This window comes from Myripristis murdjan, chromosome 9 (genome assembly GCF_902150065.1).
Source record: "Myripristis murdjan chromosome 9, fMyrMur1.1, whole genome shotgun sequence".
In the NCBI taxonomy this organism is placed as follows: domain Eukaryota; kingdom Metazoa; phylum Chordata; class Actinopteri; order Holocentriformes; family Holocentridae; genus Myripristis; species Myripristis murdjan.
Window position 1 is genome coordinate 13447651 of NC_043988.1, and position 12304 is coordinate 13459954.

General features: G+C 41.2%; 1 protein-coding gene across 1 annotated transcript; it reads right to left on the reverse strand.

Moving 5' to 3' along the window:
* Positions 1–1130: 1130 nt before the first annotated feature.
* tmc1 (transmembrane channel-like 1) lies at positions 1131–10906 on the reverse strand. Its single transcript, XM_030060627.1, has 20 exons — positions 10857–10906; positions 9836–9859; positions 8658–9129; positions 8364–8558; positions 8019–8109; positions 7826–7907; positions 7584–7690; positions 7360–7458; positions 6654–6796; positions 6345–6489; positions 6019–6213; positions 5184–5363; positions 4955–5107; positions 3644–3772; positions 3399–3466; positions 2995–3234; positions 2770–2895; positions 2548–2626; positions 1676–1811; positions 1131–1354 (listed from the first exon to the last, which is right to left on the reverse strand). The coding sequence occupies exons 1-20, from the start codon at positions 10891–10893 to the stop codon at positions 1131–1133; spliced, it is 2925 nt and encodes a 974-aa protein (XP_029916487.1). The 5' UTR covers positions 10894–10906.
* Positions 10907–12304: the final 1398 nt, after the last annotated feature.

Genomic DNA, 12304 nt, shown 5'->3' on the forward strand with positions numbered 1-12304 from the left:
TTTCTAATTTTAAACATATTTTCTATATATGAGCAAAAGAACAAAAACAAGAGATTTGAGTATGTAAATCCTGCCAGAAATGAGTGAGTGCTCCATTTAAGGCTGCTTACTGGGTTAAATGGCCTCCATGTCTAATGAATAGTTTAATACTTTGGCCCAGTCACAGGTCCAGGGAAAGGGCTCAGTGTCTGACGTTTATTCTTGACTGACCAAGAAATATGCACAAAGGAGAGCTTAAGATGATTAAAAATGGGGAGGAAGCTTGATTTCAGCTGTCTGGCAGCTGAAGAGTAAAGAAATTAAAGATAAAAATTTGGTTATTATGAGTGGAGCATGTTTGTGGATTTTCTATGGCTCTTTCTTGCAGTGTAGCACAACCTACAAATGTACAAAAGAACCCATCATTCATGAGTGAAAAATACTTTGAGTATCATAAGTATTCAAATACAGTGTGTTAACGCTTCGCTCAGCCACTGCCAAAAACACATCTCATGGGTCACTGACCTACTGTGACTTTTTTAAAAGGACCTAACCTGAGCAGACTGGATAAGTAGTAAATCAGAAAAAGGCACTGCACGTCTGATAGGCATAGAGCATGCAGGCTACATGCTAGAAGTATATTCTGTGTGTTTGTGGCTGCATGATGTAGCTATAGCACAAACACATGCTCATGTGGTGCTCATGTGGACTTCATAACATAAATTGACAACAGCTGATTTTGCACACTGAACAGAATAAGAATCATACCAGCTAAATCAGCAAATTTATTAGCTAAAACTGCTAAAACATATTGGTGTTGTTGGTTGAAATGACACTGAATTGCATCTGACAGTGCTGTCTGTAAGACCTAAAGGGAATCATATTCTGCTACAGTTTGCATTTATTGTGTAATCATGCAGGAACAATAACCCATGTCTGTTCTGCTGTGCTGGACAAATGAATGTATTTGTATGAGCATTTAAAAGGCTTACAGTTTTAGTTTTCTAACCAATATAAATTTAAAAAATGTTTTTAATCTGCATTTAAAAGAAAATGTGCAGCGACACTCTTTACTCTCAGTTACCAGCACACTTATTTCCCAATAAAGTGCTTCATTTCAGGTCATAATAATCCAAGTCGCTCTCACGTCCTCAGTGTCTTTGCAGACTTGGCGCCCTGTGCACTCTGGCTTCAGTTTGCCGAGGGATACCAGGCAGGTAACCAGGAGCGCCATGGTTGCCATGGTGATACGTCCTCGGGACAGGGGCTCTGGTCGCTGGAAGTTGTCCTTCTTGGTCTGTGAGAAGAGGGGTAGCGTTTCGTCCATTCTTACCATGATGCAGCCTCTGACTGCTGCTGCGGTTTTCTCCCCCATCTGCAAGAAAGAGGAGGGATAGGAAAATGATCGATAGTCAGATAGAAACTCAGGAATAAAGGGAAGGAGAGGGAGCAAAGAGAAGAAAAACACCTTGACATTGGATAGACTGACGACGGAGGCAGAAGACAAATTTGTAATTTCAACAAACTTCTATAGATGTGGAAAGTCTGTAATAAAGGCTTTTATTCTATTTAGCTAATCATAACAGTACATTAAGATCTTTACAGAGTGCCCTGAATGTCTCTTTTTTTTTTTTTTTTTTACCATGAATACCAGAGCTCCCTATCTCAGACCACCATAGAAAACTTCGAGCCTCACCCTTTTGGGCCTGAGGTGAAGCGTTGTTGTTGCTCTGTTGCTCTGCAGCCTGGGTCATGGCTTTCCTGGCCTCCTCCAGATCCATTGCAGCCTTCAGTGCGGCTCGCTTGCTCTTCTTCTTATTCTCCTCATTTTGCTTGACAGGGAATAGCAAGCAATAGTAAGACTGACTGTAGGCAACTGGCTAGCTCTCCACTCTGAATGCAGCATGCATTTAGAAGGTGCAAAAACACACAACCACAAATATCAACAAAAAAATAAACATCTTTTAATTTTGCATGTGACCAAGAGGGAGCCTCAGTTGTTGCAGGATAACAACACAGAGACGAGTGATCTTCCTGCGAATTGGGATTTGGTCTTTCTCAATTTTTTTCCAGTAAAATTTTCTTTACCACTTAATGTTCAGTGTCCGCCTGAACGTGTGTGTTACAGTGACTGGGGAGTTGAGTTTAGATAACATGAGTTTTGGACATGTACTGTTACTCTACTGCTCTCTGGTGGAGTCATGATGTTAGTACAACTACTGCGTTCCACAAAGAGCAGGGAGGATCTCATGGTGCGTTCATGTGCTGGCGTGAAGGTCCGACATGTGTCATTTACAAGGCACCTCAAAAAACAGTGTTGTGTTCATGTGCTTGCAGGAAAATTAAACTCTGAACATAAATGATAAAAAAGACACAGGAATTCTGAAAAGGCTGAAGTGAATATGGTTGCTTCTTGTTATTACAACCATATTATGGTTAATTGGGCAAACTACAAATTTTCTTAATGTGAATTTTCCAAATAGAAAATTTGTTTTTCCAATACATTTTTGATAGTATGTGAATACAAGGCTACATTAGAAGTCAAAACAAAATAAAATCCATGATTACCATCTGTAGCTTCTTTTTCAGTTCCACATTTGCTTCTTTGAAGCTTTTGGATGTGGATTGTAAGTAATAAATGGCCAACCTGAAACATAAAATAAAGGATCACATTACTACTGAATGAACCAAAATGGCACCAAATCACCAAAGAAGGATGATGATAACATATTAAGAAGCGGAGTATAAAACAGCATGATATGAAGGCAGTCTGAATGTTTGCTGACTCACACCATAAGTAACAGGAAGGGCAGCACCAGTCCAGGATTAGAGGCGTAGCTGAACACTTTACTGAACCAGGCTGGAAAGTCCGACTCCAGAGTCTCCTGGATCACATCAAACATCCGGCTCTTCCCACTGAGGAGAAGAGAGAGGCAGAAACTCTCTTTTACTGTGGCAGAAAATCAAATCAATCAGACTGTACAGTACCAAATCCCCTATAGGAACCATTGTTACCTGAAAGGTCCACAGTCAAAAGAAGGGGGGATGGTCACGATCGTGTAGATGGCAGGCAGGGTGGACAGGAAGAGGATGACCAGCAACATAGCCATGTAGAAGTTGTTAGAGCCAGAGGCTTTGAAGACCCTCTCCTGTGGGACGTTACAGCACATCACAGCCCAGCACTGCAGGTACATGGAAACGTGGAGACGCAGGACGTTCAGGGCAGGCAGACACGGGGCGTAGAACGCACCCATCCTGCAAAAAGGATGGAGAAAGACAGCATTATCCTGTTGTAGTTAGCTTTAAGTTTGTCCTTAAATGATCTGCCTGATTAAATAAAGGTTAAATAAAACATGAGAATCTGCATATAGCTTCTGGCACCCATTAATTTGAATTAAACCAATGTGTTGTTTTCCTACCATATCATTCCTTGATTGAAGATCAGGCCCAGAACATTCCCGCTGACATCAAATTCAGAGTAGGACGGCTTTTACAAAGGCGGAGAAGGATACAATAGAGGAATATGACTCAACTGTGCTTTGACCTACACTGTCAAAGCCACAATTAAAATTCAGAATACAAAAAGACTGCACAATTTGATGTGTAATACTCTGTAAAAATATTCAAGGGCGCAGGCACTGTAATCAAAAAAGGAATGACTCACGAATCCTGCTTCCAGGTCCCAGCACCAGCAGTAGTTGAGAAAGCGAACAAGCACGGCTCTCAGGAAATCACCAATCAGCAGCGTGATGTAGGTTGTCATGGTATCAGATATGATCAGCCGCACAAACTCCTGCAAAGGATGTAGCAAGCCCATCTTAGAAGTTTTAACACAGGAATTAACTGAATACTCTCTCAGCATTTAGTCTGGATAGGTTGCTTTATAAAGGTATGCCATTATTATTACCTCTTCAACATCATTAATCAGGAATGGGTTTTTTTTAAGAGGCCCTTCATGCCAACTACAGTCTCCTGGGTGAAATCCTCACTCATTTGTTTTTCTTGTTTTAGTAAACTGGCTGTATATAGGCTAAATAAAATCTTTGAGGATGACTAGCCTGTTGTTTATATGGCAGTTCTTGTAATGTGATGTTTACTGTCTGTTTCACACAAATTATATTCTATCACACAAATTCACTTCTATTCTGTACACAGTTTCACTATTGTATTCTCAGTTCTCTCACATACATTGACATTAGATTAGAATATTTTTGACATCAAGGCATCCATTCAAAAAATGTGGAAAATGACAAATTTTAGGTAATTTCAGCTTTGCGTACAAACACAAATTTGTTTCTGTGCCACATTTCATGAACACTTAGAACATTTTCTGCTGTTTAAATTGCTTTCTGAGTGTCTTGGCTTCTCAAGAAATGATCGTCTAACTTCTCACAAGCACCTGCAATTAGAATAAATGATCCTCTTAGGTAATGCATCTGAACACAGTTAGACTGTTTAAATTTGCATGCGTAACATGTATTCTGTTACTACAGCTGAAGGTTGTTTGGGTTATTAACCAAGTCAAAACATATATTTATGCAGCATGGGCAGAGGGCATGCAGCTCTTCTGCATTCTCCAAGGAGGAGGACAATAAAACTGTCTTTTACTGTACAGAGTAAAAAAAAAAAAAAAAATCTACCTGGTAACAAAAGGCCTAAAGAAGTTCATAATGACCTTGCAGGTGAGTATTGTTATGCATGTGAGCATATTACACAAGGTCACTTAAGTCCAGCCACAAACCACACAGTGTATTATAACACAGATAATTATAGAGCAAATGAAATGCAGCCTACATTTCATCTTGATAATTCAAATTTTTGAATTACTCATACTGCAGTTCTTCCACACCACTGAATCCTGTTAACGGGAATGAACAAAAACAAACAACTCAAAATGCATATTACAAATTGCACTTATGATCCATACATGGCTGCACGTATGCTCAGAAACACACGCTGTGACACACACACTGACCTGCCCCACCATGGTCTCCCAGCAGGGCCCCCTGGGTACATCAGCGGGGTGGATGGTGACGGGCGGAGCGGTGCTGTTTTCAGGGACTGTGCCATTATAAAGACTGGCCTCCCACACGGTCATATTAAACTTGACTATCTCCTCCTCTTTCCTCTGAGACACAAATACATACGTCTGGTTATGTAACAGTGCAAAACGATCCGGGACATCCACGCACCACGGTACTCACTTTGAGGTTGATCTCATCCATCAGCGCGATGATGAAGGTGTAGAGGTTTCCTAAGAAGAGGGCAAAGATGCGTCCCAGCTGCCACTGCAGGGCAATGCGAGGGTGGTAGTTCTCCAAGGTGCTGATGACATCAAACAGCATGGGGCAGAACATCCCCAGCAATGACATGACCATGTTCACCTGTAAACACAAGGATGTTAAAGGACTACACCGACTTTATGAGAGTTAGGCCCATTGCTCTCCTAACTCAGATCCAAAACGTCGATAGTTTTCTACATAGAGCATGTGTAAAGCACTTTTTACTTAATTTTTTAGTGGGAAATCTGTCTTATGAATGTATATGCCAGGGTTGTTCAGAGGATTGGCAAAATACACATAAAAAATGCAAAGTCTACCAGACAGCTAAAGTTTTTTTTTTTTTTGTTTGTTTTGGTTTTTTTTGTGCTGTTGATTTGTAAAGGACTTCACTGAGGATTAACAATGACATTTAGTTGTCAGAAGCAGGCAATGTATAACCCAGAACTAATATCAACTTTGGATTACTAAAGAGTCTGTTTTCATACTTTGGATAAAGCCATTTGGCTACGCTGATGCCATTCTATTACTACAATGTGATTTTGGTGCCAGTCCTCTCGTCTGATGTCATTTCAGGTGACCAGCAGGCTAAACGCCTAAATGTATTTGTTTTTCTTTTACACATTGACAGAACTTTTCAAATATCACACCAAGCCTTGACACCACAGTTTTATTTGCTACTAACATGACAAACACAAACACCTCTCTCTCTCTCTCTGTTTCCCTCTCACTTTCTCTTTCTCTCATCTCTCATCTCTACCTCATTCCTCTCCCACCAGGAGTGGTTGTCCAGTCCGTCAAGGGCAAACTTCTGAGAGCGACGCACCACAAAATAGATGAGGTATCCACTTCCTGCCAAGCAGCACATGACCAGGAAGTTGGCCAGAACCCGCAGGAAACGGGTCAGGTGGATATTGTCATCCTTCCTGCTCTCCTGCTCCTCTAAGATGGCCTCCTGAGAAGGAAAAGAAGACATGGGATGTCAGAAAATGCCCTCTGAATACATGTGGGTACACAAATACAAACATTCAAAACACGCATCTCTGGTGCAAAATATCATCAAACGTATGCACAGGAGCCTCAAACCTTGAAGCTGGTAGTGATGGAGGCAAACTTATTGTCTGCTGTCTCAGGGTTTCCTATCAGGTAGTCCCAGCTGGTGAACATCTTCCAGCTGAAGTTGAAGCTGTTGTCATCTCCTCCCCCCGACTCATTGGCATTACGGGCCATCCTTTAATCAAAATGAATCACAGAATCAGTCTGAAATCATGTTTTGATTTGATGTATGTATCCCTATGTAATTGCATATTGAGTCAGGGTAAGTGTGGTCAGCCAGCACAGCTTGCTGTAGATACTAGATCTGATGATGTTGTTGTTAGAAGTTAAAGCACTTACGTTCTAATCACCACCATGTAGCTATAGGCAACTGTTCCCACGCCAACCAGGAAGTACGATAGAGGCATACGGAACTTGAGCCAACCAATTGCGCGCTGGTTGTTGTAGTAACCATAGAAGAGCACTGAGTATTGGGCGTAACCCTGGGGGTACAAATTTCAGATGGGGTGATTTACAGCAAAATCACACATTTTCACATAACTAATCAAATGACCAAATGCTCATTTGAAGCGCTCACTAGTAAAGAGTACTCTAATCTGTAATCTAATAATACAGATAATCTAATAATAGTGATAAACAACAGTAGTCTTCTCACTTCAGTCTTATAACACCAACATCTTCTCTCTTCTTTTTGTTTAATTAGTGACTGTTTCCCAACAGGAAGCATTCTGCCATGTGAGCACTATATTCTGCTTATCTGCTTAGTATATGTATATAGGTACTATTTATGTTTAATCATATATGTCTATGTAGGTATATTTGTGGTGCATGTATACATACATGTGGTCTATATGTTATTTATATTGCCTAACATGCCTTTCCGTGTCTCACAGATGAACATATGTTTGAGCTTTACTCAAACTAGCTCTAAATAAAATATATAGGGTTTGGTGTAAACTGACTTACAGAAAGATATAACCAGCAAAAATCAGTCCTAACGACAGAGGGCGAGGTTAGCATGATACAGCACATATAGGCAACTGACCCCAAAGTCCCATAAGACAGCAAAATCCATGGCACTGGCCTCATCTGCTCTGGGGACAGTCTTTCTGGGCATGCTGCCATAAGGCCTCCCCATTAACGCCTGTTAGCACGCAACAACGAGAGAGACAGTGAGTTTATGCAAAACCTTGCACACCGAGGACAAGACAGAGACACTATGTTACTGAAAGGAGGAAACAATAGATGCTTGTTTCTGATGCCTTTTACCTCTGGCACCATGACCAGGCCGAAGGTCAGCCCGAATAAGATCATGTTGATGCCATACATCCACCTCAGGAAGATGAAATAGGAGGCAACTGAGGAGCCAAAATGGCCTGAGAAACAGAGGGAATAAGCAAGAGGTCATTTTAAAATAATATTTATGTAAACTTCCTATTTCAGTGGAGTCAGACTTAAAACCTGCAGAGAATGAGACGAACTGTAGCATGTGGGAAATATACCCAACCTACTCTCAATTTCCTTGATTTTCATCTCCCATGGAATGCAGGCAGTTTTGAAGTTTTCAAAGTCCCGTTGAAACTTCATCCATTTCTAAAAAAGTAGTACAATGATAAAAATGTATACCCCATTTCCAGTCATCATATTAAATGATAAATTATAAAAATCAGCTCAAACAATTCAAAGCAGTCGGTGATCCCCTACCTTGGTCATCATGACCTTATATGCATAGAGCCTCCTGCCTTTTCCTTTCCCCAAAGCTCCCTCATATTTCTCCAGAAACTCCTGAGATTCCCTGCAAGAAAGCAGAGAATCTGATTCAAAGAGAGTTACAGATCACACTCTCCAGCCAAGGATGATCCAGAAAACCTCAGGGAGTGTCTTTATATCTTTGCTGACATGATCTTCAAATCCCATTTTATGAGCTGGAATAGTTTATTTATGGCATCATCGCATCATGGCAAGACAGCTGTCATTTTAAAAGCTGAAATGCTCTCCAGTGACAATTTAATTAACAAAATGAACAATATTATAAGTGGGTAATTTCACCGTAAGGTACTGAGTTTCTTCTTCATAGGCCAAGGTTTTCCCCTTAAAGTCTGGATCAGTTTCTTCTTCTCGTCCACAGCTTCCTTCAGTTTCTCCAACTCCTCTGGTGACAGAGACTCTGGCCTCAATTCCTTCTCCTTCTCTTCCTCTTCCTCTTCCTCAACATCTTCTTCCTCGCTTGACTCCTGCTCTGAGCTGAGACAATGAAAGGCAGTGTTATAATGGATGCTGTTTGTTCACTTTCTTAAGGAGGAAACAATAGATGCTGTGAATTTGTTCTTGATGATACTATACCTCGTCTCAACTTTTTTCTTGTGCTTTTTTGTCTTTACTGCATTTGCTTTCTCCTTTACTGCTCGTTTACCACCATCTTCCTTTTTCTCTTCTCTTTTGGCACTTTCATTTTTCTTTTTTCTCTTGGCGTCTCCCTCCTCGGTGTCTCTCTCCTCTTGCTCCATTTTTCTTGTTCTTTCATTTTTGAGATTCTTCTTGTTTTTGGCTGCTCTGCCACTTTTCTCTTCGGCCTGTTCTTCCTCATCCCTCTCTCTTCCTTTTCCATCATGATTGTCTCTTTTTCTACGTCTTCTCCCCTTTTCCCCTCTCTCAGCTCTCTCCTCTAACTCCTCGTCCCCCCTCCCTGCTCTAGAAGCTCCTTTTTTTCTTGCATTTCCTCTCTTCTTTTTCTCTCTTTCCTTCTCTCTCCCTTTCACCCTGTTTTTTCCCCACTCATGTTCTTCATAACAACTGGAAACTTCATCTTCATCACCTGTAGTCAAAACAGAGACACCGCATTTAGTCATAATTGCTGGTGACTTCAGCCTTAATATACAGGTCACATTCCATCATTTACACTGATGTGGTGTCACTTCTTTTCTTTCTGCAATGTTATAAACCCCAACCATACCCAATTATCTTATTTCAGAGATTGTCAACGTTCTCTACCCACATAAACTCCCACTCTCTCTTTCTGTCATTGATGTCTCCTTTTATCTGGGCGCTGTTAATCCTGTGGTAATTGGGGACACAGGTCGTGATAGGTGGACAAAGGGGAGAGCACAGGACGTGTGATGCGAGTGAAATCAAAAGGACACTGTGTATGAAAGAAGGGATTGCAGAATTGGTGAACTGGTGGAGCGGCGAGGGAGGAACTGGGAATTGGTGATACCAAAAATACCAGCTATTCTCTGCTCTCCTTCTGCTGTCAAACAGCACCTACATAATCCCTCAGCTAATAAAAGACAGAGAAAAAACACATGCACTGAAGACATAGAGTGATCTGAAGGAGTCTCCGGAAATAATAATTTAGTACGTAAGTAAATAACTGTATTTTTACATAATTAATCTTATTTTACTTGCTTGTTTTTCATTATGTGATAATAAGCCCCCACCATTTAGAAAATTATTTTCTGACACCTTACAGAGGAAATGATTGAGAAACAGGCCTGAATCATGTAGTGCAACGGCCCACTCACCTGCATTGTCCACTGTAATGGCAACTGTGAAAAGAAGAAAATTAATATGATGAAGATGACGGTTGTTTTTCTTCTCATATTTGATCATGCGCAATGAAAAGGATTAAACCATTCATTCACAGAGGAAATTTTCTTTCATGTCACCTGTGTCACATATCCCCTGTCCCTCTCTGATGATCTCACTTCTATAAATCCAGTCTATTTTTCATGACTCTGCATTACTGACCCCTTTCACTGCTGCAGCTTAGCCTACCTGTCCTTTATTGTCTACCTGGTGCTATTGTCTTGAATAAAGGGCAAAACAAAGAGGACCACTGACAGGTTGAACAGATATTTATGGACGGTCGGTCCTTTGATGTGTGTCCTTAGTGTAATCGGAGTGGCCAGTGCACGGGTCATTATGGCCGTGTGCAACAGAGGGGCACAAAGGAGACAAAGAGTAGCCTAATGAGGGGAGACAGGGTGGCTAAGCCAACAAAGAGGGAGGAGGGGAGGCAGCCAAGGGCCAGAGGGCAGCACCCATGGGTCGCGCACTTCAATATGAGTGTATGGCTGAGTGAGAATGAGTGAGCATGTTTGTGATCATCTATGTACGGCCTTATACCTATGATTAAAACCAGACAATGCATGACAGCAGCTGTAATTTCTATCCCTGCTTGTTCCAGAGTGATGAAATATGTCTGCCTTTACCTAAAGCTCATTACACAGGATTGAATTTTCTGTCTAGGATATCAACAGCATATGATCACCAATAGCACATAACACAACAAAATGATGCAAAGCAAAAGATGCTTCCTTATTTAAAAGCTTTTCATTACAGTAATTGTCAAATAAGAGTTAAGATTATAAAAAAGACAATGAAATCAGCCAATTTCAGCAAGACTAAATCAAGGAAATCCACATAAACGTTGCAACTGTGCAGGCTCAAAGAACAGATGCCATTAAGAAACATTTAAGCTCATGTGCCACAATACGGGGAATGGAGAAAAAAAATCTCAAACATAAAGATGCATAAGCTTACTGTCACTCTCTGAGGTGATCAGATTGCCCCGAGGCATCTTCCTCTCCTCGCCCTGGATCTGCTACACCAGCTGCCCTGAGGTCCAGTGGACTGAGTGCATGTGTGAGCTGAAATGTGGTCTCTCCCACTTTACCTGCTGGATGGATGCACCTGATCCAAGCCCACACACCAGCATGGGAATCAGGCATGTGTGTGTATGTGTGTGTGAACGGGTGGGACATGATGAGTAACTCGCATGAGAAGTTCACTTTTTCCTTGCCACCCATCGACCTGAAACAGGGACAATGACAGCATGGAAACCCTAGAGCCACGCAATTTCACTACCGGTGAATAATTCATAACAGTTATGACTGCCTTTATGCAGCTGTGTGTGTGTGTGGGTGGGTGTGTGTGTGTGTATGTGTGTGAAAAGACAAAAACATGTGGGTTATGAGAGCAGATCGCGGGTCCAAAGGAAGGGAGGCGAGGCCTTTGAGGGATTGTTTTTATTGTAACAGAATTGATAACTGACCTCGGTTAGCAGCATCATATTTTTGCTCTGCTAATGAGCTCCTGCGTCACAAAATGTCGATAGTTATCCACATTAAGAGCTTGTAAAGCACGCTGACGCTTTATAAACAAGGAGAACAAGACATGATAGTGATCCTTGTCATGATATTCTAAAAAAAAAAATACCTCGTCTGGATTGCAGTCTCTGTTTTACTTTTTGGATATCTGGTTAATAAATACATGCGTCAAGAAAAGTATTGGATCATCAGCTTGAGTGTTTGTCATGCTGTGCTCTAAATGTGCAAGTTATCATTTATCTGTTGGGAGATAAAAATTTTGCCCAACCATGCTGAATAGTTATCTCCCTCCTACAGAGCAGAGCAGATGATTTTGGTTGTAAAATTTCTGCTTTGTGATTAATATCAGAGCAAATTAAGGCCACAGGGGACATTACACAGCTTGCTAGGCTTTGGTCCTGTTGGTGTTGAAGACCACTGTCTCAGTAAAATGTGTGACTGAGTAGGTCTCTGGCCTGATATGGCTTTTTTCTGTCCCGCCCATCTGTTGTATGCGTGTGTGTGTGTGTGTGTGTGTGTGTGTGTGTGTGTGTGTGTGTGTGTGTGTGTGTGTGTGTGTGTGTGTGTAGGTGGGTGGGTGTGTAGAGTACAAATAAGGATACTGCTCCCCTCTGGTCCGGAAGACAGTGAAACAAAGACTGTTATTGTATATCTCAATCCAGCCAATTTCCTGTCCTACTCTCCATTTCCCCCGTTAGCTATAACTGTAATGATGTGAAAGGTTACTGTTAGGAGTATTTTTTTTTAATGATTTTTAAGTATGATATTCCCCTCCCGATGACCGGCATTACCAGCCATTTCTGAAAACCTAAAACCTTACAGTTAAGGAATAAGTGACACCATTCTGTGGGTAAAATTTACTTTTAAGCAGCTTTTCAAACA